The following is a 27,756-nucleotide window of genomic DNA, read 5'->3' as shown; positions in this document are numbered from 1 at the left end:
AACTCAATAAATCTTGGGGTAGACATGGATGCAACAGTGCAAGCTTGTGAGTTAATGGCCAAGGTGTGATGTGGAGAGCCACTTCATATCCTATTAATCAGATCTCTCCTAACTTCTATTGAGGGATAAATTCCCCAACTAAAGTGTAAATAAAAGAGTTCCTTTTTAAGCATACTATTTCAAAAATGGATATTTATGAATAGTTTTTAATATTTAACAGTTACTAAGATCTGTGAGGAAGGCTGGGGGAGGAAGGAGTGTATCTTATGTTGCTTTTGAATCTGCCATTGTAAATTGTTCATTTCTGCTGGGGCTGGATTTTCCGAGTGCCTCCTTCCTCGTTTTGTTCTGTCGGATGAGACCCCGCTTGTCTCCCTTCCAAGAGAGAGCTGCAGTGAGGAATACCTTATTAATGATTCATTAGCTCCATCAGTAGCTGGCTGTGTAAAGCTCAAGTGACCCTTTTTCCCCTTTTGCTGGCTCAAGGTTAAGAATAACCATCTGAACCAAGCAATTCATGAGGAGCGCGAGGCCATCATTGAACTGCGAGTTCAGCTTCGCCTGTTGCAGATGCAGCGAGCCAAAACAGAGCAGCAGGTGCAGGAAGAGGAAGAGGTTGAGAAACGAGGGGGCCCAATGCAGCAGCAGCCACCCCTGCCAAGAGACACTGTCTCAGAGACAAAAGCTATGAAAGAGCAGCCAAAGGCAATCCAGGAGCCAGTGAAGCCATCTCCAAGCAAGGACAGAAAGGAAACTCCAATTTAATTGGATTTCTGAGCATTCGGATTCTTGCCTGTGCGAAGCCAGGACTGTGCAACTTACTGTAAATCTGTGGCTTGTATATTCTGTAAATAGGTTCTCTTTTACATTCTGGGGATATTTTTGTCTCCGTCCTATACGTGTGGCTTCTGCCTATCAGGCTCAGGTTACTTGGAAAGATAAAGCAGTTAGAGAGAGAGACAAGGCAGGAGAGGTTACTCAGCCTGTCAGACATTAGCTTTGGCTGATCTTTGTGAGTTGAGGGGGTGATGGTATATTTTAAAATGATTATATACTCACTGTGGAGCAGACTTTCAAATTCTCTCATGCATTATCTGTCCAAGGGCTACTTCATACGAGATATTTCATTGCACAGATGTAGGAAAAAGTGCATACTCTGCTGGGCGTTTTACAATGTATCTGGTAGTTCTTGATCACCAGAAATTTCAGGTAGAGGTAGAGAAGGTTGGAATAGAGGGACATATTTCCCCCTCCTCTCTGTCCATTTGGTCATCTTTCTGGCCACACAATATTCAGAAGACCATATTTCTCTCTGAGCAGCACCAAAACCAACAGGTTGGCAGAGGAGGGGAAAGTGCTCCATGGCCCCTCTCTGTGCCATTTGGTAGTAGTCTAATTTAAAAGGAAGTTTGATAAGAAGCATTTCCACTCTGGTTTTGAAAAGGAACTTCCTCTTAGCATAGAGATGGCTTTTGTGAGATTATTTACAAGGCTGATACACCTCTGTCAGTCCAGATGTCTGTTAAGTGTTTATAGAAAAGCCACAGTTGGCACAGCAAAATAGATGTTTGCAAGTGTGTTCCACAGTGGTCCATGCTTTTCTGTGTGGGGGTGAAGAAACTGTATTGAATGTGACTGTTGGCTAAGAATGGGGAGATCCAATCCATATCCCATTCATCTACTTGCTTTGTAACTTTTTACTGTCATTCCTCATAATTGTTTTTATTCACTCTTACTTGTGCCTTTCAGTAACAAAGGAGCTTTACAAAGTAGATGTGCCCGAAACAGTGGAAGGTCTTCAAATGCAAAACTTTAGTATTATGTAACATGTTCTTTTCATCTGACTTTTTTAAAGCTTTATGAAAGTACATGTAAAACTAAGCTGAAAAGATTGATAAGCACATATCCATAAGTCAAAGCTTATCCACTAAGATCTCTTGAACCCTGTCAATGCACTTAAGTATAAAACTGATTAATGGAGAATGTCAATTAATTAGAAGAAAGAATGGAAGCGCTGTGTAGGTTTATAGCAAACCTCATTTGCTGACCTTTCTTTCTTTCTTTCTTTCTTTCTTTCTTTCTTTCTTTCTTTCTTTCTTTCTTTCTTTCTTTATTTCTTTCTTTCTTTCTTTATTTATTTCTTTCTTTCTTTCTTTCTTTCTTTCAATAATTTAAAGAAATTAGTGAATATTGCTGTTAGCCAGCTTAAAATCTGTAATTGTCAAGGGCCTACAGTTTAGGGAAAGGAGTTGGGGGTGATTTTTGTTGCACGCTTTCTTTGATGGATTAAGAGCACTTTGAAGTATAGTGCAACACAGAAGTGCACCAGCCTCCATCTGGATCTTGGAACTGGGGTGAATGATAAAAAAAAACCATATTGGCCATTTTAGTGAGCTTGAAAGAAGTATTATATTCAGAAAGGGCTCCAAAATTGTTCTAGAACTTGTACTGGTTTCTGGCATAAGCGCTTTGGAGCACAGTGCAATGGAGGGGAGAAGGTCCATCTTTCAAGCTCTTCTTTGTGTTCACTAAAAGGCAGTCGGGAGCGTATCTGTGAACTTTTGTGTGCTTAAAATGGGATGATTCCAAAAATAAAAATAAAAATTGTCATCCTAAAGCTGGTAATATATACCCATAAATTCATGATGGAAAGGTCCAGCTGCCTTATGCTTAATTAGTTACCATTGCCAGCAGTGAATTATTACGAGTAAATTGTGGCTTTTCAGAGCCACATCATTTAAAATCCCAATTCAATTTGAAGTGGTTGATGTTAATTGAACTCCACAGGGTGCTTGTAGCTTATTTAGTTTCTGTCTGTAATATTTATTTTTTATGTGGTGGTTTTCTTTGCCTATTGCACTGTTGTGAATCATTGGCCATGATTTAATGTTTGTACAAATAACACTGAGATGCATTCTAAAGAACGGCTTATTTTTTTTAAAACCTAAAAGAAAATTTATGGAGGTTGATCAGATAACAGTTGTATGTGCATTTTTTTTTTTTTTGGCCTGTTACATACGTTTTATATTTTCTGACAGTATTTAAACCTTTTTGTTCTGAATTCATACTAATTTCTATTACACTGTCAAACTTTTATAATCAATGTTCATCAAATATCTTGATATTGGTTAATTTTTGTCAAGAACATGTTAATCAAGGAAATAAATTCAACAGCCATATGCCAATGGTTTTATTGAATTAAAAATGTTAAGATTCACAAATAAATTGTTTCTCTGGCTCACATTCAAAGCCCTGATTCAGTAATAATTGGCTGAATGAGATGTTTGTATTTAATAAATGCAGTTCTACCAAAAAAAGCTACAAGGAGCAGCAGAAGATTACTACTTGTGGTTCTTTCTGGCCCACATTTCTGGACTGTAGTGTGGGATTCTTCAATCTAATCAAGAATCAGAGTCACTGTCTCTGGCAGAAAATGGTTAACTAATGAGGGAATGCAGTTGAAAAGATCCTTTTTGGATACAAAATACCTATTCGCAAATTGAGTGCAAAGGATTTCTGGAATGGTCACAACAACCTGATTTGAACTTGACTCAAAACATCGTAAGCTCAAAATGTTCTGGATTCCAAATGTTTTGTGCACCCCGTTGGACAGAAAGCAGCTCGGCAATGAGACTTAAATTGGTATTCATCCCCACTTCCATCTTTCAATTTTCTGATATAGATCAGTAGATGGGACGTTTACCCTATCTACACTTCAAAATTGAGTGCCCTACTGGTTTCTTCTGCCATCATAAACTGGTTTATGTTGTCCAAGTCTGACAGCAGAATCCGTTTTCCACATTTCAAATTTTTATGTGCTGCTTTTGTCATGGCAGAATGATCTGGAAGAGAACAACAATCTTGTTGCTGTTTCGTCCAGTTTCTGAAGGTAGCCTGTATTTTCATTAGGAACTTCTTATACTATGGAAAATAAATACTTCCCCCATGTCATTCTTTGGTGTATATAGTGTTCCAACCATGTTTTAAGCAGGTATGTATTAACTAAGCAAACAAATTTACTATTTTTAAAGAAAGGAGTGATTTGCTCATCCAATCCCTAAGTACCTTTTCTCACTGATTGAGGAAAGGAAGTGAGTTTGATATGTTTCCTATATAGTGCTGCACAAAGAAAACACTAGCTCACACATATTAATTACTTAAGTTTCATTAAGAAAGCTAGAGTAAGAGTTCTCTTCAGCTGGTTCAAAAACAGAAAATTGGAAGCAAAGATTAAGGCATATGATTTAATACAGGTCTGATTAGTAACGATGTACAATGTTGCAAATTGTTTGCTTACAACTTCCACATATCCACTCGTAGAAAGTGTTTGCTTATACTTTCAAGACACTTTTGAAAGTAAACAAGTATTCCTGAGGACTAGGTACTCATGAGCTACATCTGATAAATACAATACAGAATATAACATGGACTATATTCTCACAACAGAGGGATGTGCAAAAATGGGGTCCAGTAAGACTATATTATGAGGTGATGTTTCTGCTTATGTGAGGTTGTATAGCAAAGAGCTCCAAAAGAGAACAAAAATTAAACTAGCAGTTTGATGTAGGCTGACTCACATTTGGGGGAAAAAAGCCATCCATTTAATTAAAAAGCTGATGAAATTTGGATTGATAATACCTGAGCAGAAACTCTCTCTGTCCATTGTGATTTAGCTTGAGAAAACAGCAAATTCCATGTTAGGAAAAGGGCTGTGCAACGTATTCGACAGAGTTTCTTCATAAAGCCATCTCTGAAATGTTAGAATAGGCAGGCTCTTTGCCAAGCTTAGTCAGCTGCTTTAAAAATGCTCTCTGCACATGCACAGCCTCCTTGCTTCACTGGCGGTCCCAGCGGAAGCTTGGCCTGTGCATCCCTGCGTACGCAGCTGCAGCCAGCCATTGAAGCATGGCTTGTTCAACATATCAGAGGGGCTTCATTCACGCTAGCCTTTTAGAGACACTACTTCAGTTGCTTTGCACAGCCCTAATAAACAAAACTATAGGGTACCTTCTGATGGTTAACAATAGGTTAACTCCAATAATTTAATTTCACCATCAATTTAAAAGGAAACTTGGACCTGTCGTGAATTGACAGTATCTGAATATTAACTACTATAAAAAATGCCAAACTGAGTATTTCACAATAAACTAGTTTGTACATTGCTAGAATAGTGGAAATTTCTAAGGGGGGGGGAAACATCCAAAGATCAGGTCAATATATATCTCACCTTTCAACTTTATCACATTTGTTGTTTGCTAAATACAGAGCACTCATTTTAGTTGCCAGTCCTTTGAATTCTCTTGCAGACACACGTTAGTCTACATTATATAGACTAAGGGATCATATGCCTGATGGCCAGTTTGCAATTTGAGAATGCTCTCTTGAACTGTAGTACAGCAGTGTGTGTGTGAAAAGCAGAACAGCATCTTTCCAGACAGTGCAACACCAAGTGTATATACTTTTCCCCTACTTTATTGCCTCCCCCATCAACAGGAGAATGAAGCTAGAGAAGAGATCACAGTGGGGGAAAGCAGAGAGCTCCCCTTCCCACACACCTGAGCATCTACTAAGACAATGCGGCTTCCCCAGGGAGTGCCCCTTCAAAGCATTTCAGAGAGGTGGTTTCATCAAGAATGGCAAGTGAGAGTCCCAAAGAGCCATTCTTTTCCTAGTCATTCCTCAGCTTTCTTACTGGAACAAGGGTAGACCGTTAGAAGAGAACACTTTTAACTTTTCCTTGCCCACTTGTCCAGTGAACTAGGAAACAGCAATGGATATGGGGAGACCCAATGTTTCTAATATCTTGAGTGAACATACATGATGTTTGTTTTCCCAAATCCCACTTTGACTTAAAAGGTCTATAATACCATTACTCAAAAAAAAAAAAAAAAAAAGGATAAAATGCTGAAACTGGTTGTTGGGGTTGGATGTTAGAAGATAAGTAAAGCAATGGGCATGTATTTGATATAAAAGAGAACGGTAACTGGGATGGGTTTTCCAACAATTATGCTATCTTTAAAAAGAGATACGCAAAAAAACCCTGATGTTTATATCTAACATCTAATTTGATCAAATAAGATATTTCCTCAGAAATTAGAACAAAGCCTAAAATTAATAAAATTGTGACAAGAATGTTACAACAGAGCACTTGAATATGATACAAGAATAAGCCATACATACAGCCAGGCTATTGAGAGTTTTCTTAGGAGGGTGCTTACCATGAATATTGGCCATTCCAGGCATATTTCAAACAAGTTGGATGTTCTTTTTAAGGCCCAGGTAATAACTAAGTTGGGCTTTTTCCCTTTCAACCATATGGCCTGATATGAAATATTTAATTGAACAGATTGTATGTGCATGCACATCTATACACTTAAAACAAGCCCTATGCTTAACCAGAAAAAGCATAGATACAATTATGTTAACAAACTTTTTATAAAATGAACAAGGCCTTAGAAGGGCCAGGTCATGGTTTAAAGGATTCACAGGAAGGCATTTTTATGAATTCCTATCCCAGTATTTTAGCTATCTTATAAACTAACCATAATATCTTTATGCTGTGGTACTCGCATATCTTTGCAATCCTAAAAAGAGATGTTTGTAAGGGTTCAAAAGACCTGTATACAAGCTAATGCTAAGCCAGATTTTTCCCCCTAAAATACCTGAATTTGAAGCTGTGAAAATATAAACCCAAGGACTCGCTGTACAAGTATTATCTCCAGTGGAATCAGGACATTCAACTATTTTTTAGTGGAACATGGGAATCAAAACACATTGACATAATCATGCTAATTTAAACCTGTATTTTTAGGCACATCTGATCACCCCAATAGGAAAAGGAGAGTCTTTATAAAAAGCAGTTCATACTTTCAAGCTATTACCTGGCATTAAGAGAAGGAAATTTCATTCATTCTTATTAATAAATTTTTTATTCTGAGAAGGAAAGAACATGTTATCACAACAGTTTGAAATAGCATGATTAAAGACTGCAGCACTCCCACGAGTGGTCCAAGATATGTACAGTATATGAAGAAAAAGTTGCACCTCAGAACCGATCATGATCAAGTTAAAAATACCTGACTTGAAGTACATGTGCTATTAGATTTCCTTCAGGTCATGACCAGCATGAAAAAAAAAATCAAACATCAGGACACAGGTACTCAGCATAGATTTCTGCTCACAGATACAGCAATATGCTGTGTTTAAGGATTAAAATCAGATTGTGGTTTAGTGTTGGCACCGAGTCCTTAAGGTGAGAAAAACAGAACACCAATTCTCTACTTTTCCCTCATTTACACACATCAAAACTATTCACACTTAAGGATGTGCCCAGTTGCACACAAATTAAATCTTTTCAAAGATTAAAAACTTTAATAGCTAATACTGGAGACAGCTTCTTTGCTTCTCGGTACAAATCCGCCAGCTATCGGTTCCTAAGGAAAAAAGAGCTTGCTAAGGTAGCTCCTTGAGAGAAAACAAATGACAGTCTCTGGAAATCACTCCCTTTCTACACTGAAAATGCTCAGACAATTCAAGTTTCACATATTCAGGAAGACAGAAGATTTAAGGCTCTGGTGGCAAATACAATCCTCTGAGCAAAGTTTTTCTAGAGTCAAGATTGAACACCCAATGGTTTTTTTCCTTGACTCCAAAATTCTTGATATCAGGTTTAGATAACATCCAACTGAAGTTAAGTCTGGCAAGATATTCTCTCCTCCGTGGAAAAGAGGTTTCAGTAATCCATGTTAGGAGCACTTGAGGATTGCCTACAATTTTGTAATGTTTGTTCTCTTTTATTAAAATTATACCAACATTCAGGAACTACTTTTAGTAAGTTGAAGAGGCTGTGCTCATAGCATCATCAGCGATTTTGGTACTGGCCGGGTGGATGCTTGCAAAATACTTGACATCACTGTCATTATCCATCTGGAGGGCCACGATTGTCTGCTCTACAGCCTCTTGATGGGAATTAACACACATCAGAAAGTATTCTGTATGCGGAAAAAACAGAAAGGAAACGGGAGGGGAGTGAGTTAATGGTCATGCCCCAAATTAGGATGCAGGAAACAGCAAGTAATGCTCATCAAAATCAAGGTGTTGCAGAAATGAAATGTAAGCTAAAACCTGCAGGAGCCAGGAGATGGTTGTTTTCCTTTTCCCCCATTCAATGCTCATGTCCTCCTTCACCTCAATCCATATAATAAACAAAGTTGGATATGCTTCTAGAATCAATAGTTTCATTCTGGCTTCCGGGGGAGGAATGGTAGACTGATGACAACCACAGAAGCGGAGACAACAACCACCACAAAAACCAAGGAACTGGTGAGTAGACTAGTTCCTTGGAACCTCTCTGGATAAGGAGAGGATGGAAGATTGTCCAAATGTGCTCCAGATGGCTGCTCCCCTCAAGGAGACCACAGGACAGCGATCTCCCCCTGTGTGAGTGCTGGGAGATGACAGGAATAGCCATCTTGCTCACAAATATGGTTGGCACATTTTGAAGGACACTAAGTTTGCTAACCTCACTTTCTAATCACTTTCAGAAATTGCTTATTAACTTTTAAGCTATTAGAGACCTTCAGAACAAGTTTGAAAATGCCAGGTGAGTTTGCCTTCAATCCTGAATGAAAGAAAATTTTAATCATAAGCTTAAGAATTTAAAGAATTTGAAATAAACATCAAAAAGCTAAATTAGGTTTTGATCTTAGAAAGTTTTAAATGGACTAAAGGTCCAGATAAATTTGGAATATAGAAACTTTTACAATAACATTTTGGAATTAATTATAAAGAACAAACAGCTCCTTGTGGGAAATAGATCTGTTTTGGTTTTTGCAAGACATAACCAAAAGATAAGTAATTTTATCTTTTGTGTTAATTAACTGGGACCTAGAAAATGAAGAACTGAAAATATTAAAGAAGACTTTTGAAAAATGGAGCCAGAAATTAGTAGCCACAATATCAACAGTGTCAGTCATGATGTCTGCTTCTAAGGATAGACTATGACCAAAAGATGCTAATGAAAAAATGACAGATGTGGAACAAATTTTATCTCACAAGATAGAAATGGTATTGAAAGTGGGTTTACAAATGACAGGCCAAAAGAATGACTCGGAAAAGGATGTCTCACTGAATATACAAAAGAAACTGGCTGAGGTTTTAAAAATCAAAAGGGAAATACAAATGATAAACTAAGAAAGTGACCTGGGTAATTTTTTCTTATTGGATTTACAAAACAGGCTTGTTAAAGACCTGAAAAACTCTGTACAATGGGATAAAGAAGAAATGAAACAAAATCAAATCCTATGACAATATTTGAATGAACTAAAGATTAAAACTGTTATAAGTAAAAGGAAGGAATATAAAGTTTATTTGATCAAGTTTAAAACAAGATCGGTTGTTACTTCTGGCAACCCTTTATAGACTTTCTGCTGACACCAGGACTGAAAAGATGATGTTTTATGAATTTGCCTATAGATAAGGGATAGGATATGGGATGAAGGAATCATTGTTTGTAACCTTAGAGGGGGTGAAGAGTTGCTAAATTTGCTTATACATGTTGTGTTGAAAGTTGGAAGTCACTTTACATATTTATTTTCTCCTTCTTTATAATATTACTTTTCTCTTGCTTCTTTCTTTTTTCCTTTTTCCATGCACTTTTTACTCTTTCTTTCTAGTCTCTTTCTTTAAGTTTAGTTTATACTAGATTTTACTATTGTAATAAACATTCTTAATAAAATTATATATTTTAAAAAATGAAAGCAGTAGTTTCATTCTGACAGGGAATTTACCCTACCGTGCATTCTAGCCCCTCTGCTAGCTACAGAAAGGCAAGAACAGACAGGCAGCTTTCCATTCATCTCCTCGTGAATGAAGGTGATGGCAATGCCCAGAGTCCACCTACCCAAGATTGTGGATAAGTGTGAAAGGAGGCCTTGTAGGGGAAGGACTTAAAAATTCTAACCTGCTGCCTTCTTGTGCATGGGTGTGAAAGCATGTTTTCCATTATCAACCCATCAGATTATCTGTCTTTTTGTCAGAAAGAGAATTCCCTTTGAAAGGAATGTTCTCTATGCAGGATCCTCCTCAGCTTTGGAAGGTTCCCAAATGAGACTCTCTGTCATCACATCACCCATGATTAAGGTGCTTGAACCAAGGGAGACCAATGCTCAAGCCCCCACTTATCATGGAGCTCACTGAGGATTTGGGCCAGTTCCTTACTTTCAACCTAACCTACTTCACATTTTTAATTAAAAAACACTTGATTCTACCTCATGTATCCTTTTCACCTTGCAGAATTCAGGATGAATTATTTAAGTTTTTTTCATCTTTTCATCTCCTTCTCAGGCCCTTCCATGTCCCACAGGCCGTATCTCACAATTTATGCTTCTGTTTCTTCCTTATTCAATTACCTTCTTAGCTCTTTTCTAAGCTATCAATTTTGTCAATAAAGCCCCTTTATTGTGCAGTATTTTCTTTCCAACTACAGGTAGTCCTTGACTTACAACCATTTGTTTAACGACAGAAGTTACGACAGTGCTGAAAAAGTGACTTATGACAGGTCCTCACACTTATGACCATCGCACCATCCCCACAGTCATGTGATCAAAATTCAGGTGCTTGGCAACCAGCGCACATTTACGATGGTTGCAGTGTCCCAGGGTCACATGATCGCTATTTGCGACCTTCCCAGGGAGCTTCCGACAAGCAAAGTCAATGGGGAAAGCCAGATTTGCTTAACAACCACGTGATTTGTTTAACAACCATGGCTAAAAAGGTTGTAAAATTGGGTGCAACTCCCTTAATGACCACATCACTTAGCAACAGGAGTTTCAGTCCCAATTCAGTTAAGGACTACCTGTAGCTTTCCATTCACATTCTTAATCCCACAAATACTTCTTCCCACCTTTTTCTCCATTCAGTCTGCCCTTTATTTTTTTTTTCACCCTGTTTCTAGTCTTTTGAACAATCATTTATCTCTTATTTCTCAAACAGACTGAATGAAAAGGAGAAAAATTTTGAAAGAAAATGGTCCCTCTTTCACTGGAATAGATATAGCTCTGGAAGGAGTAAAAGGTAAAGTGTAATCTTATCAAAAGTATTCCTAATCATGTTCAGTGGACCTATTCCCATAAGTATCTTCAGGATTGCAGACTTGTTTGTGAGCACATGCCAAGTACCTTCAGCTATAAGGTAACCACAGTCAGCTAAAGTAGGAGTGGGCAACTGTTTTGAGGTTAGGAGAGGCTCTTTTCATTTTGTTTGAAACCTCTGAGGGCTGCAGTGGGTATGGCAGAAATGCAATAATATCATGAAGAGCAGAGGTAAACCTTTTCAGCCATTTTGGGAGGGTCGTGAGGAGAATTAACCCTGCCCCCCCCCGATGAGTTAAGCCTCCCCAAGAATTACTGGAATTCTCTTGGGGCCCACCCCTGTATTAAAGAAGAGTTTTTACATCTGATACTTCAGACAGCCTTGATCATTAACTGCTTTACTTAAGCACCATCTTGAAAAAAACAGCCAGGTTAAGGGTAGGAGAAGCAAATTCTGATATTTCCCTAGTACTTTCTCCATACCTATACTAATATCTCAATTTCTCCCTTGTTCAAACCTAACTCTTAGAAAATCTTATATCCTCCTATATTTTGGTTAAAATACTCTCTGCATTCTAATTTAGTTCAAACATTACAATCTGATTTAAAAGAAAAGATTCCTCAGTGGCCTCTGTCATTCCCTTCTAGATAATACGCACATGGGAAACTATTTTCTAGATAACAGGAGAGACAGCAAGATTATTTGATAATTTTAGTACTACCAACCTTTCTCTAGAAGTGTTTGTCTTAAGGTTTTTGCAAGCAGGACTCTAACATTTGGAACTCTATCTGAGGCCAAGTGTAGCAAATGGGGCAGTAGATACTCAGCAAAGTGATCCATGGGCAGGCAGTCATCTTCTATAATAGTCTGAAAAAAGAATGATATCTAAAAACATCTGCGTTACCAAATTAAACCAATGTGGTAGACAGTGAGATGAAGGTACTTAGGAAAAAAGAGCAGCAAAGGCTTAAACTAGCATGGAACAAGTATGCCATCATAATCGGATCTGGCCTCTTCTTTTTTCTTTTCTTTCTGGTTTTGATGTTCTCCTCCTATTTACTCTCTCCCTTCCCCCTCTTGTCACAAATACAGTCAGTTAGAAGGAAAGCTTCTTTTGGGTAATAAAATACGTAACAGTTTCATACATCACACTAAATCTTGCCTGGTTTAACCACAACTTGTGGAACAGACCACAAATGCCTGTGCTCACATAATCTGCTAAGCAAATTATGCTAAACTACATTATGGTAATTAAATTACCATAATTAAATTAATTATTGAATAATTAAGGAATTAATAATAATTAGGTAATTAAATAATTAGGTAATTAGGTTGAGAAAATGATCGGCTCTTAACACTCATCCAGAGTGCAATTCCTCTGGGAATTTTTTTCCCTTTATTTAAGGAGCAGAGTAACAAGAATAATACAGTCAGCAGCTCATGCCATATTCCTTTTGTGGTCATTTTCATATATTGCATTTTAAAATGCAAAATAATCCAGTACTGAAATGGAGGCACAGAAAATAGTGGTTATAAATGTTTAAGTCAAGAAGTAGAAGAATAATTCTTACCTGGCAAATAAAGACAAATGCTTGTCGGCCAGACCACTTCGGGCATCTGCAGAATCTTTCAATTAGTTCATTCATAAGATCAATCACAAACGTTGGTGTTGGAGTATTATACAGCTTCTTTACCATTTCACTAACCTAGAAAACATGGTCCATTACGTAAGTCAACCGCTAAAACAGTTGGTGTATTAAACTGTTCTGTTCAATGACTGCTTTTTAACTTATACCAGCTTGTAGGAAATCCATCGAACAGAAGAAACCTTGTCAGCACAAAGGTTGAGAGCAATAGGTCGCAGGTAATCATATACGTCTCTGGGACTATACAGATCAAGAAGTAAAATCAGTTGCCTACAGGAACAGAAAAAACAAAACAAAAGGTCATAACTATTAAAAAATCATGATAATAATGGTTTCATTACTATTAATGAAAACTGAATTGGTTAATATAGACCATATCCTGATTTCTTCATTATGTGTAATTTGGTCTTAACAAACCCTTGGAGGTCACTATAATTCAAACACTTACGCAGTTTATCATTTATCCTGAGTGTCATTCTTCAGTACTGAAATGAGGTTGTTTATAGGGGCTATCACTGAAATCTAATTATTGGGACAATAATTTAGAATGCTGGTTGTCAGTCAGTCTCTGGAGATGATTGGAACTCCAGAGATGAAACCATACAATGATGGTGTGATTTCCCAAATGCAGTGCCTGGGGGAAGCAATATGCCTAAAGACATATGCTATGTTTCTGCAACACTTTACTACTCCTACTCCTACTCCTACCATTACTACTATTACTACCTCTAATAATGTGCTGTTCCATAGTATCAGAGCTATCACAGAAAAATATTGTTGGCTGGATTCAATCCCCTTATCTCATAGGAATGCAAGTTTTTCCTATGATGAACATACAGAATAGATTGGCTCTGGTTGGGACCCCTGAAGTTATCTCAGTACCAAGCCACAGGTCATCAACGCACTTCCAATTGCACTTGGAAATTTATTGGTAAACAAAGCAGGACCTTGAACATGAGTGTAATGTGCTGCTGGCAGTTAACATGTGCCAGCAGTTTGGTGCCAAAGGCAGCTTCTGGGTGGTCTCCAAAGGCAGCGCATTTGTACAGTGCATTTGTACAGTAACACAAATTACTGTTGCAAGGGTCTGCAACTGGCACAACAAACAGCTAGGCAAAGGACCCCTGGTCACAGCCTCCATCTGCCCATCCAGCAGTAGCTGTGAGTCCAGGAGGTCCCTCAAGTTGTGGACTTGTTCCCTCAGGGAAGTGCTTCCCATCAAGATACAATACCAGAATTAGAAAAAAAGCATTGATATGCAAAAGCAACTCTGTATTGCTTAGGTTCAGCTTCAGACTATTTCACCCCATCTAGATCCTGAGAGTCTTTAAGCACCAGGACAAGATTTCTACAGCATAACTGACTCAGGCAGGGAGGGAGAACTGGATATTATGTAAAGTTGGGTATCATCAGCATCTTGATAATACCAGCCAAGAGATTATCTCTCCCAGCAGCTTCATGCAGGTGTTAAATAAATAAGAGAGAGGAGAGAACCAAGTCCTGCAGCGTGCCACATATGAGTGGCCACTAGATAATCCACTTCTTCTAGAGTGCTCTATACCTTCCAGTTCACCAATTTCTCCACAACCTTCTCAGAAGATTGCCAGGTTTATTGCTGATCAGCATACAGGGGTCTCATTGTTCATAGGACATACTAAAATTAAATGGCTGTTCTCCTTATTTTTGTTGTCAAAATTAGCTGGCTCCAGGGAGGGCTTCTTGAAGAGGAGGCAAACCACCATTTCTTTCAAGGCTAGTGAACCTGATGTGTTAACCACTTGTTAAAATCAGCCAGTCACATTCCCACCTGTCCCCCAAAACATCTATGTGGGGCACAGATCCAGTCCACATGTGGCAGAGAACATGCCAGATAGCATCCTGTTCACTTCATCAGAGTCCACAGACCAGGAGTTGCAGCTAACATTACAGGATGTCATGCCAGTCACCGCTTCAAACACCTCCATGAAGAGTTCAGACTGAGGTGAATCTAAGCGATTCTGTTGACAAAGTTCTGAGCAATACAGTCATAGTGGCCAGATGGGTGATTTATTTGTGCAGATTTACCTAAAAGGGAATTCATTAGCTTAAACAAGGCCAATGACTGGCAGCCTGCCAAAGCAATAAGAGAGACGCTTCAACAAAAATAAAAAGGAAGCTGGCACGCTACCAAGCAGGACACCAGCTTCCAGAATCATTTTCATTTTTCAAGATGCCTTTGGATTCTGCTTCAGTCTCACAGGCATGCTGAGAAAATAAAAATGGACAGTGGTTATAGCCAAATGTTTTGTTTGGTGCCCTCCCCCCCATGAAGTCCCCCAAATATGAAGTCACAGGAATACATAAGAAGTATCCTGAGGGGGACAGAAAGGAGTGTTGAAACAACTTTGCTTGGTTTGAGGTAAATTGGCGTTTTATGACCAGCCACAGCCACTTTGAAAGCCAGTTTGTGAACGGGCACATCCACAGCAGTCACTTTATTTAGCATTCATGACATGCTCTCAAAATATCAAATGCATTCACTGACCCAAAGATTGCCAGGTTTATTGCTGATCAGCTCACAGGGGTCTCATTTATTCATACGACATGCTAAGATTAAATGGCTGTTCTCCATATTTCCTATGCTACCATTCTTTGCCATAATTTCTGGCACTCATTGAAAATGACAATGTATCACAAAGAATTGTGATGTCTCCCGGCATAGAACTTTAAGTCCTAATCTGATCTAGTAGAACCTTTCTGAACGAAGCCGCAGGATAGCAGGAACTGTCTGCTCTAATGATGCCCTGCTGATTCTGGAGTGTTCTTTAGTATCTACTGGACATCCACTACCTTCATATCTTGTTCCAGACCCAGCAAGGAATGTTTTCTTGGATATCTGAAAGAGCAGGAAGATTGTTTCTGCTCTTAGAACTAAAATATTCGTGCACTACAATCCCAAGATTGTTAGTTTAGTAGTAAACCCCTCTGAATTAAAACTATTCAGAATAAATTCTTCTGAACCCATAAAGACCTACTTATGAGTAACCATGCATGGGCACTAGCTGTTAGCTTCTTATCTGGCAAAAGGAAAGAAGCTAGTCTTCCTACTTTCTCAAAATTTCAACTGTGTTCATTTTGGAACAACATAGTAATGGCTATTCTAATAATCAGGTTTACTGTTTAAGAAGACTTCTCCAATTTTGTTCTTATTGTCAGCTTTTCTGAATACCTTACTTAAAAGTACAATATATAATAGGGTGGAGATAATAGAAGATGAGAGGATCAATATAATTGCACAAACTAGGACTTGTTTCCAAATATTGTGCAATGAGACTTTCCAACTCATTTCCTTCTTGCTTCAGTCCTTGCAAGCATCTTGATGATGCTTCTTGCCAAGACGTTATTTCCAAGAGTAGACAAAACCCCCTGGATGGTTCGCAATGACAGCAAGGAAGTCTCTAGGCAGCACATTGGATGAGGTAAGAAGAAACATTGAATCAAAACAATCCATTTACAATATGAGCTCCCTGGATAACATTATGGCTTAGGATACAAATTATTATTAAGAGAAAAACAAGACTGATCTTGGTTCAGATGTAACAAGCAAGCAACATGCCCTTGCACACGTGCCCATGTCTAATTATTGCAAAAACTTACTCAGCAAGCTCTGCTCGGAAACGCCAGTTCCTGCTATTGTCTGTGACCAAGAATTCTTGAAGTTGGTAAAGATACTCCCGTCTTTTATCAGGATGAAGAAGCTGGCAAAAATAATTATGAACACTTTAAGAATCACACAGAAAATAAAAACTGCTGACAGAATCTGAGTAAAATCACTGCATAAAAAGTGAAGTTGTCTTAAAAAGCACATCTGAGATTGCCACAAGACAGCAATATGCAATAGAAAATTACAGCAGAAATTAAATTACAAATATAATAAGCATTTCATAAACAAATTTCATGACTGAAAACACAGAGCAATACAAGGAAGAAGAAAAAATACCAATTTATTTTTGGATGTATAAAGAATGTACCTTCAAAAAATCATGCAGGTGCTTAAGCACACCAATCCTAACTTCATCAAGATCTTTTAAGAAGCCATTAAAGACTGGAACCAGATCACCTGCAGTAAGCTGGTCCCCAAGAATGACTGCAAGTTCATGTATGGAGAAAGCCAAGGTTCTTCGAACTTTCCACTGAAAGGACACAAGCAATGATCAATTATACAAAATGGCTCCAGTTAATTTCATTGCAAGTAAAATATTAAAGCAAAACAAGGGAAGGTACTTTTGAATTTTACCAGAAGACAATTAAAAAAAACAACAATGGCAAATAGGACAAACATTTTCAGGAGAAAACAAATGATACTTGCTTGTTTCTCTCCTGGTTCCCTTAAAAATTATTTTGTGCTCTTGCCAACCCAGGAACAGTAAGCAACATCACATATTTTTTGTACTGTGGCAGAAGCTTTCTTTTACACCAAGGTTGGGTGCTTGTTATGTAACTTAGCCTCCCTATCACTTCAAAGCAAAATACAGGACTGGTTCTTAAATCTCATTTAATTTTTTTGTCTGCAACTTTAGAACTAAATTCTACTCTCTTGGTAAAGTCGGGCCTTTTAGAAATACTAGAGCAGTTTTGTAACAATTACTGAGCAGGGAGCAAAGTATTTTTCTAATTCTTGTTTTTCATTCTTTTACCAGATAATCAGATTTATTTCTTAAACAGCAGTTAAACAGGAAGAATGGTACTTTATAGAAATTACATCTCAGCAAGCAAATACATTATAGTATAATATATTGTAGAATGAAATAAAATTCCATCTTTCTAAAAAGAGACATACAATCTGCAAATTCACTTTCTCATTTCTCCTAAAACACCATTCTCATGAAAAAGTCCAAGAAGTACAGGAAGTGGCCCAATGTTTGTTTTCCTATTACCTCAATTAGATAAATTAAGCTTATTTCTGGAAAGGAGAGAAGTCGAAGGATAACAAGTTCATATACCATCCAAGTACAATCTGGATTTTTCATTACCTGCATATCAGAGGCTAGAGTCTCATAGGTGTCTTTCAGGCAGTGCCAGTTCTGTCTACCCAGGGTAAGTGCCACCCCTGGAAGGCTATAGGCACAGTGTTTGGCAATCTCAGTATCAACAGTCTGAGCTCGAGAGGGATCAGTCATGGATAAATACTGGTCTAGCAAGGCTTGAGGTACAATGTCCTAAAACAGAAAAGCAGAATTTAAAAGTATCATCTGAGAGAGCTACATCCCTCTGCAAGATCACAAAAAAGGGGGATGCACAGCTGTATCCTGAAAGGTGCAAAAAGCATGCCATGTCTTTATGGCTGCATATCCAAATGAAATTATGGGCTGGCCAATTCAAACAGATCAACTTGGACATGGTCCTGAAATGAGCTAGGAAAAAATTCTCACTCCTTTATTGATTTCTCTCCAACTTTCCAGTTGCAGTTGCACAGTCAATTTGAAACACCTGATTTCTGAGCAGTTTGTGTTAAAAAGAAAACTGAATATTTAGGAATATTCTAATATAATCAATAAGAATACCAGACTTCTAATTCTGAAAAACTCCTTGGATTGAAAAATGTACATATAAGTTGAAACTCTTATCCAAATATGGTACTGTCTACTTCAGTCTCTTCATCCCAAGATACATAGAGCAACATCTTAGAAATGAACAAGGATACAAGATTTGTGGTAAAAAAGAATGAAAAAGAAAAAGCTACAGGCATAGCTGCTTCCATTTTGTCCAGACATATTTAAAGAAAAACAGCTTCATGGAAGTGTGATACGGCAGCAGCCAAAGTTAAGACTTTATATCTTCCTTCTAAAACAGAAGGTTGCAAAAAAGCACAGGTGGGAAACCAGTCCTTATCTCAGACTTTCAGTTATGAGGGAACAGTAAGGGTTAAAATTAGAGAATAAAAAGAAAGTGATGATCAGTAAGAACAGGATTGGCTACCATCATATAGGGCAATGTTCTGAGCTTTTTTTTTCACAAATAAAATAAAGAGGGGACCCAGAGATAGAGCTTGACCTTGACCTTGCATGTCCATTTCTTGTTCTCTTAGGACTCACAGAGAGCTGGAACATTCATATTCCAATACTGTGTCAATGTTCAGTAAGAGAACAAAAATTAGAGTGGATAATTACTTATAAATATTATAGATTAGAGGTGAATGATATGTAGGTTTAGCTTCTATGAAGGTATAGCTTCTCTATGAACCTGAGAGGAACATTTAAAATATACCTGAATTTTAGATTTTTTTTCTTCTTCAGGGCTGAAACGACTATTAGTGTTCAAATCTGAATCATTGTGAATATAACGAAGAGCCGATTCTACAATGTCCTGAAGTGGGGGGGGGGAAAAGCACAACCGTTTTTAGAAAGACTTTAACAGTAACTATGTACAGCAACATCCTGTGCATATTTACACAACACTGAACCACTAGAATTTTGTGTGACTGTTACATTAATTTAGAAATTCTTAAATGATGTTTTTTACCTCAACAGCATCATTGATTAAAGGCACTGTGTCATCCTGGATTAATGTACAGTTTAGCTGGTCTTTGATGCACACTTCATTTTGACAATTTGTTAACTTGCCCATGCTAGCTGCAGGCTCCTCCTGAGGATCTAGGCTGGAAGCCCGGAGAGCAGCAGAGAGTACTTCCACTTGGGCTGTGCAGCAAGAAGAAATATGTATGGTAGATCAATAATGGCTGTATACACAGCAGTATACACATGTCAGTAATTCAACATCACTTCCCACAGATGTTCTAAAGATGCAGGCACGGCAAAAGGCAAAAAGGGATATCCTTTATGGCAACTTTGGAGTTCCTCCCCAGAGTTTTCTCTGATCTCTATGAAACCAAGCTAATTCATATGCCAAATAATTCATAAATACGACCTAATTTCCAATGAATGTATTTATTCAAGAATCAAGCAGAGCAACTTTTGAGAAATTGTTAATAGCTTTCAGAATGAATAACAGATGTAATGATTAGGACCCTCAACATTTTTTGAAAATATTAAACAAGAAAGAAGACTGAAAGGGGATCCAGTGTTGTTTTTTAATCCTATTAATCCTTTTTCGTTGGCTTTCTAAAGTCTTTCAAGGTTAAAAGTAAAACTTTAGAATGATACAGTAACCATGTTACCACACATCTGATTCAAAGACAAAGCACGTTCATTACAGATACATGCAAATTCTAAGTATGCTTCAAAAATATGAACGCTGTTGGAGAGTCTTCATAATTTAATAGCCTGACACAGTTGTTTTAATGGAGCAAATGGAAAGATCAGACTATAGGCACTAGAGGTTCTCAGGGCCCAATTTAACTGTACTGGTGGTTGTTAAATTCACTACAGATGAATTTGTAGCACAGAAGCAGCACAGGGGATAGGCCATTAATTCTGGCTATTTACCAAATGAGACAGAGGTCACTTTATTGATAATCTCAGGCTAGCTTTTTTAGATTTCTTTAGAAAAGGAAAAAATCTACCAAGGTTCTGTGTTCAATGTACAGCTAGAATTCCTTAGGCATTAGGAATTAATTGCTGTTTAAAAGGTAGACTATGGAAAGAAGGAAATTAGGTTGTAACCTTAGAGAGGGTAAAATATAAATTGTACTTGTAACTGCTGTTAAGAGGACTGGAAGCCGCTTCTTTATAACTTCTTTTTCTTTTTCTTTTCTTTTCTTTTCTTTCTCTCTTTCTTTCTTTGTACTTTTTTCACACATTACTTTTCTCTATTTTCTTTACTTTTCTCTTTCAAAATTTGCATAACTAAATTATAGTATAATTTTTATTCTTTTAAAAATTTCTTTAATAAAAATTATATATATATAAAAAGGAATTAGTTGCTGTTTCTTCTGGAGTTTGCTCAGCACAGTTGAGGAAGTCATGCTGACCTAACAGCTAAATATATATTGTCTCCACAGAATAAGCAATAGGAACAGTTAAAGAGAACACTGAATGTTTAATGACCTTCCCAAATATTACTTTATCAATCTTATAAAAGGAACCTTAAAGGATAAAAGGTAGTCAGAACTATTATTATACTCTGCACAATGAGAAAAATGGAAAGTTGAGATGGTTTGCTAAAAGTTGCCTTTTTGTGGGAGAAAAATATAAGCATTATGTCCACTTTGCAGATCTCTCTCTTAGTCATTGCACATTATAATGGATTATCTGCTCAATACTCAATATAATAAAATAGCCTCTTAATATAAATTACACTGAAGGAACACTTTCCATGCTACTTAAAAATAAAACGATTCTACTATTCTGGGACCATGCTTTAAAGGCACATTCCTATGAAATGGGAGGATTTGTTTTTATTATTTCTGGATTTGTGATTTTATTCTCATGTTTGACATCTGGACTATATGTTGATCATAACTGTATAAGTTATGATCGATATACTAATCAATATACTAATTTTGGCTTCTGATCAGTATTATCAAACTTTTCCCCAGTTCAGCTTGAGCTAATCCCACCTCCAGTTCTCAGTTGTGACCAAATTATTGCTCTCTTTTACTGTCCTAAAACTGGGGTATTTATCTGGCCACAGCCTTTGGACAGGTCTCATTTTCACTCTGATGTGACCTATTTTGTGCTTGCATCTTCTGTAGCTATCCTTTTCTTTGTATTGCTGCCATATAAAATGTGGGCGATATTGGCAAAATCATGCTAGTTCCACAACAACATAGGCAAATTAAGTAGTGGACAAGGATGAAGAAAAAGGAAACTGATATGTGCAATAATTAGTAAAACTAAATAATAATGGGAAACACTTTTGGATACTTATGAAAACAAACATGAAAAGAGATAAAGTAATTTCAGAGGAACCTAGTTTGAACTGAAGTCATATATTAGTGTCCTTAACGAGGCAAAAAAGTTACTACTAAATGTAGTTCAAAGCAATGGAACAGGATACATGGGTCTGTATCCTGAGGTCAATAAAAAAAGAAAAGGACAAATGATTTTTAAGATAGGCCAACAGCCTATTTAGTTGAATTTATTTTTCCTCTTGTTCTAAGTCCCTCTGATCACCTCTTTTATTACTTCATTTCACTAATTTTATTATTATTTCGAGTTTTGTCTGTTTTGTCTGCTTTCTCATTGCTAAAATATAGCAATACAACATCCTTCCTGGGCTTTTCTCAAATTAGCAATTTCCTGCTTTCCTAAACTGTGCTTATTTCCTTTCTCTCTGCTTCCTTCCTACTGCTGAACACAGAAAGTTGGTAGATGCTGATACAAGTGAAGCATTTTTTACATTTCACGAAGCATTTACCAATGGTAAAAAGTATGCATTAAATCACATATTTCAGATGATTTCTAACATAATCTTAAAACATTAATCAGGACCTTTAAAGATGCTTTTACTCATGATAGTAGGCAGTTTAAACTGAAAAATCATAACATAGGCAGAAGTTCTGCATTCCTGGAAAATTTTTAAAAATGCACTAAATAATGAGCTACCTGGTCCTTTTTATTTGATATCTGATACTATAAAGTTATCAAGTTTTGCATTTTGTAGGCTATGTTCTCCTATTATATTTAAACCACTGTTGAAACTTTTAAAATAAAACAAATAAATGAAATAGGACACAAATTTAAATAAAAGCAGTTTAAATAAGGTTGCACAGATCTGGGCTGCAAAGATCCATGCAACCACTAGATGGAAGCAAAGAGACACAAAAAGTCCTGTAATAATCTAATGGCTGCAAGGAGCTTTGCAGCCCAGGTCTAGTAGCCTTAATTAAATCCATAGATTCAATTTACAAATTGTCACAATTAGCCATAGGAAGAAAATACAGGACTCAAACAGCTATCAGTCTGGAAGGGATGAGAGCATGTAGTAAAATAGACAAGATGATGCTTACTTTGGATAGAAGGGATTTTCTACCGGAGAGGTAGAGTGGAACTCCTACATGTTGTTGAAATCGTATATAAGCCCCACCCTCTACTGCATATTTTTAAACGTAACATTAAATGCAGAAATGTATTTAATATTTAATTTGGTCCTAACATATACTAAAGCTCTTAGCTGGGAAATTTAAAATCTAATTTCATTAAAATAAAAACTACCAGTAATTGGTTTCAATTAACCTCTTTTTCTGATAATCTAATTCAAAGCTCAACACGTACAATACTACAATACAATATGTTAATACCTTTCACATCTGGATCATCCATATGAGGCTCCAAATTTTCTATCATTTCTTCCAACTCCTTTCTTGTAGCCATTATAATGTTTGAAGACGCACATGCCATAACTTCCTGTTGTCCTTTCTGATTTGCTAAATCATTTTTTTCTGCATTTTCCTGAAGCTCTAAATCAATATCTATATTGGGAAGTGGAGTCCTCCAAAAATGGAATGAGTTATACAGTTCTTGCTCCACAAGTGAGTTTTCCTGTGAATACAATGTAGGTTCTGGTAGCACTGCTAACATACAATGATCAAAATTGTGTTCATTCTCATCTGAAGGTTCTTTGCATGGTTCTAGAGACAAAGTGCTATGTAGCAATCCCTGATCCTGGAAATGAACCAAGTTACTTTCTTCTTTGTCATTTTCAGGGGTGGCTTCAGAATGGCATTCCTCAGCGTCTAAAGACAACTCTGTCTGGCTTTGTACATCATGTGTTGATATATCTTCTGAATCCTTATTTTTTTCACTGCTGGATAAAAACAGATGTCAATTAACTTCTCTCTCTCTCTCTCTCTCTCTCTCTCTCTCTCTCTGTATATGTATATTCAAAACAGTAACAGCAGAGCCACCATCAGCAGAAACTGAACAATACTGGAAGAACATATGGGAGAAAGAGAAGATACATAACACCAGTGCAAAGTAGTTGCAGGACCTGAGAGCAGACCACAGCAATCTCCCAGAACAGGAACCAGTCACCATCACAGTAGCAGACATCCAACAGCAGATCAAGAACATGAACAGCTGGACAGCACCTGGCCCAGACATGATCCACACCTACTGGCTAAAGAAACTAACAGCAGTACACGAACACCTAGCAGCACAGATGAACCAGCTGCTAGCAGTAGGCTCCCACCCAGACTGGCTAACACAATGGAGAACAGTGCTGATCATGAAAGAGCCCCACAAGGGAACAGCAATGGCCAACTACTGGCCAATAACCTGCCTCTCCACAACATGGAAAGGTCTATCAGGCATCACAGCCGCCAAGCTACAAGACCATATGGCCCAGTACATGAGCACAGCTCAGAAGGGCATTGGGAACAACACCAGAAGCTCAAAATACTGGTTGCTCATAGATAGAGCAGTCACCTGAGACTCAAGGTCTAGACAGACCAATCTTAGCACAGCCTGGATTGACTATAGGAAAGCCTACAACTCAATGCCACACACATGGATCTGTGAATGCCTGGCACTATACAAAGTCAACAGGACACTTAGGGACCTTCCTCAAGAACTTAATGGGACTATGGAAGACAACACTGGAAGTCAACTCAAGACAGCTTGCACAAGTGGCCATTAAGTGCAGCATATACCAAGGTGATGCACTATCCCTACTGCTGTTCTGCATCTGCTTGAACCCCCTGAGCCAGATAATCACAAGGACTGGATACAGATACAAGTTCAAGAGTGGAACTACCTCCAACCACACTCCTCTCAAGAGTGAACAATACATTGACTTGCTGAGCCAACTGACATGGATCTACAGTGAGGACACTGGGATGTCATTTGGACTGGGGAGGTGTGGCTGGATGGTAGTAAAGAGAGAGTAGGTAGTTAAGACTGATGGGGTGGAACTACCAGCAGGCCACATAGCAGACATACAGACCAGCTACAAGTACCTTGGTATCCCACAATCACATGGGAACCACGATGAGGAGGCAAGGAAGACAGCAACATCCAAATACCACCAAAGGATAAGGCAGGTCCTGAAGAGCCAGCTCAACGGAAAGAACAAGATCCATGCCATTAATGCGTATGCCCTGCCAGTCATCAGATACCCTGCTAGTATAGTGAGCTGGCCAAAGGAGAACATGGAGGCTGCTGATGTGAAGACCCAGAAACTCCTCACAATGTACAGAGGTTTCCACCCCAGGTCGAACACCCAGAGACTGTACACCAGCCAGAAAGAGGGTCGGCAGGGTCTGGTGAGTATCAAAGTCACTGTCCTGGACTAAACCCAGAGCATCTAGGATTACATCAGTAAAATGGCACCCACAGATGAGCTGCTGAGAGAAGGCACGGGAGGAAGTTCAAGCAGCGGAAGTGCCATGGCAAGACAAGCTCCTGCATGGTATGTACCATCGACAGATAGCTGAGGTGGCTGACACTGGGAAATCCTACCAGTGGCTGGAAAGGGCTGGTAAAAGACAGCACTGAGACACTGATCATAGCAGCACAAGGACAGACACTAAGCACCAGATCCATAGAAGCAGGGGTCTACCAAGGTGCAGATTGTGCAGATAGACCTCAGAGACAGTCCAACATATGGTGGCAGGGTGTAAGATGCAGACAGGAACAGCATACACTGAATGGCATAACCAAGTAGCTGGCATTGTGTACAGGAACACCTGCACAGTATATGGGCTAGACCATCTCAAGTCCAGATGGAAGATTCCACAGAAGGTTGTGGAGAATAACAGGGCTAAGATAATTTGGGACTTCCAGATCCAGATGGACAGAAGATACTGGCCAATCAACCAGACACTGTGGTATTAGACAAGGACCAGAAGACAGCGGTGGTGATAGATGTAGTAGTGCCAAGTGACAGCAACATCAGGAAGAAGTGAGAATCTGGAGAAGTACTAGGGCCTGAAGGAGGAACTAGAGAAGATATGGAAAGTGAAGGCCGAAGTGGTCCCAGTGGTGGTAGGAGCACTCAAGGCTGTGACTCCTAAGCTGGGAGAGCAACTCCAACAGATTCCAGAAATAACATCAGAGCTCTCTGTCCAGAAGAGTGCAGGGCTAGGAACAGCTAAGATACTGCACAGAATCCTCGAACTCCCAGGCCTCTGGTAGAGGACCTGAGATTGAGGAAGACACATATCACCCATAGGGGTGAGAGGGGAAGGGAGGAAGGGAGGGAGGGATCTAGGTAGAATATGGTTGGTCAACCAGCAACTTGTGGATAACAAAAGGGAAAAGGAAATGAGGATTTGTAGGATGCCTGAACAGGAATAACAAAAACAAAGAAAGAAAGAAGGGGTAAAAACCAGACCAAAGTACAAAGAACAGTAGACATATTGTAGTGCACAGGAAATTGATCTCAACTTCTGGTGTATTTCCCTTGAAAATTAGTCACACTGATCTGTATAACAACACAGAAGTCTCACTGACTCACTCACAGATGGAAGCCTCAAAACTGTTAAAGATTTTCTACAATAAATAGAAATTTGGCACAAACATAGAAGCATCTTTCAAAATATTAGAAAAAAATTGGAAATAGTATTTTATCACAATCTCTCAGAACTTGGATAATCCTTTCATAAAGAAAAATGACCAAACATGAAAATGTGTGGTGAACATCTTATTTCAAATTTAATTTCAATAATGTTATTTTCATTATCCATACCTGTGTTCTTCTACAAAGTTCTGACTTTCAGTGTTCTTACATTCTTCTTCTCTAAAAAACTGACCACTGCTGGATGGATTTGCAAATGTTGATATAAAAGGCCCCAGGGACTGAAAGGCAGCTTGGCGAACCTGGAGGAACATATTCCAGAGAAAACTATAGCTATTTGTATTGGGCATGACTGAGGAGGTGATATGCTCCCAAAAGTATACGGCAAGAAATTTTTGCATCTGGGCCCAAAATGGGATACGGGAACATGCTAGCTGAACTGTCTGAAAATGAAGAAAAAGGGCTATGTCCAATGTTACATCTAGTGACGGGTATACACTTGACAGCTATACCAGCATCAAGATAAAATACAAATACACTGCAAAGGGAGTAGTACATCTAATTAAACATTTTGCATCAATCAGAGTTTTCTCTCTTTCAGATACACTTTTACTGAAAATGTTTAAATTACACTTATATTTCTAATCAGAACATTGCACATATATTTTACGCAAAACAAAAAACAAAAACAAAACACACACACACCCCAACCCTTTGACAAAGTTACTATTTTGTACAGTCTTGTTTAAATATATTATCACAATGCATTTAAAAAGCCAAAGGAAGAACAGAAAAATAAATAGGGTAGCAAGTTACATACAAGGATGTCAAGAGTTTGCATTCTGTCCCCTCTACCCCTGCCCAAATTACTGTTTTATTTGCCTTTTTCATATCTCCATTCTGTGCAATTGTTAAATCCCTTGTCAACCCATCTCATCAATCTCTGTATTATGATTGTATTTCCAGTGTCTAAGATTACATTTACATTGATAAGGCTCCTTATAGATCAAATTTTATTTCAGGGATGGGAAATAGCAGTTTTTAATTTCTATGCCATTTTTAGTACTAAAAATCAGTAAAAGTAAACTATCTAGAAGTCTAGTTGTTTAGATTTTTAGAGGTTTTTACTGTAAAAGGAAAGCATGGATGGTATCAGTAGTAATCTCAGATGTCATATATACAGAATTTCTGTGCATGGGTTGGGAGAGGCCTTGGGAGGGGCAGCGGAGACCATGGGCAGGTGAGGGTGCTGCAGGCAGGACAAAAACCAGCAGGAGCGACTCACCGAGGTGACTTGTAATCTTCCCTGCTGGCTTCCCCATTGACTTTGCTTGTGGGAAGCTGGCAGGGAAGGTCGCAAATGGCGAGCACGTGACTACAGTGGTGCTGTGAACTTCAAGGACTGGTCATATGACCATTTTGTCAGCACTGCCATAACTTTGAATGGTCGCTGAACAAATGGATGGACTTGTAATAGGGACAGAATTAAGAAAATCTCACCCCTCATTAAAAACATTCCATAGCCTTCACAGCTATAACTATGTATTGGACAGATATAATCAATAGTTGCATCCAGATGAGACATCTGTCAATGGAAAGATTTCTTTGAATCACCAAAGGCACC

The 27,756-nt window shown here is 38.2% G+C and overlaps 2 protein-coding genes across 12 annotated transcripts in view; one reads left to right on the top strand and one right to left on the bottom strand.

Annotated features, from left to right (window-relative positions):
- RALBP1 (ralA binding protein 1) overlaps window positions 1-2,152 on the top strand; it is a 31,035-nt gene extending 28,883 nt beyond the window's left edge. The window contains exon 10 of the mRNA XM_007429189.4: window positions 487-2,152. Coding sequence (XP_007429251.1) covers window positions 487-765 — 279 coding nt within the window. The 3' untranslated portion in view covers window positions 766-2,152. The remainder of the gene's footprint in view (window positions 1-486) is intronic.
- Window positions 2,153-6,910: 4,758 nt separating this feature from the next.
- PPP4R1 (protein phosphatase 4 regulatory subunit 1) overlaps window positions 6,911-27,756 on the bottom strand; it is a 50,125-nt gene continuing 29,279 nt past the window's right edge. For 9 of the 11 annotated variants that reach the window (XM_088131025.1, XM_088131022.1, XM_007429187.4 and 6 more), the window contains 11 exons: window positions 26,304-26,434; window positions 22,918-23,423; window positions 19,239-19,414; window positions 18,984-19,082; window positions 17,750-17,935; window positions 16,748-16,909; window positions 16,374-16,474; window positions 12,887-13,007; window positions 12,663-12,797; window positions 11,817-11,958; window positions 6,911-7,991 (listed from right to left, as the gene is read on the bottom strand). In XM_088131025.1, coding sequence (XP_087987151.1) covers window positions 7,828-7,991; window positions 11,817-11,958; window positions 12,663-12,797; window positions 12,887-13,007; window positions 16,374-16,474; window positions 16,748-16,909; window positions 17,750-17,935; window positions 18,984-19,082; window positions 19,239-19,414; window positions 22,918-23,423; window positions 26,304-26,434 — 1,923 coding nt within the window. In that variant the 3' untranslated portion in view covers window positions 6,911-7,827. The remainder of the gene's footprint in view (window positions 7,992-11,816; window positions 11,959-12,662; window positions 12,798-12,886; window positions 13,008-16,373; window positions 16,475-16,747; window positions 16,910-17,749; window positions 17,936-18,983; window positions 19,083-19,238; window positions 19,415-22,917; window positions 23,424-26,303; window positions 26,435-27,756) is intronic. The other 2 variants (XM_025167268.2, XM_088131021.1) reach the window with 2 other exon arrangements.

The sequence above is a fragment of the Python bivittatus genome, unplaced genomic scaffold, assembly GCF_059951505.1.
Source record: "Python bivittatus isolate LINGU-HERP-01145 unplaced genomic scaffold, Pbiv_v1 ctg000840_np1212, whole genome shotgun sequence".
Taxonomy (NCBI): domain Eukaryota; kingdom Metazoa; phylum Chordata; class Lepidosauria; order Squamata; family Pythonidae; genus Python; species Python bivittatus.
Note: the sequence above shows the minus strand (reverse complement) of the source record. Positions and strands in the feature narration are given on the sequence as shown.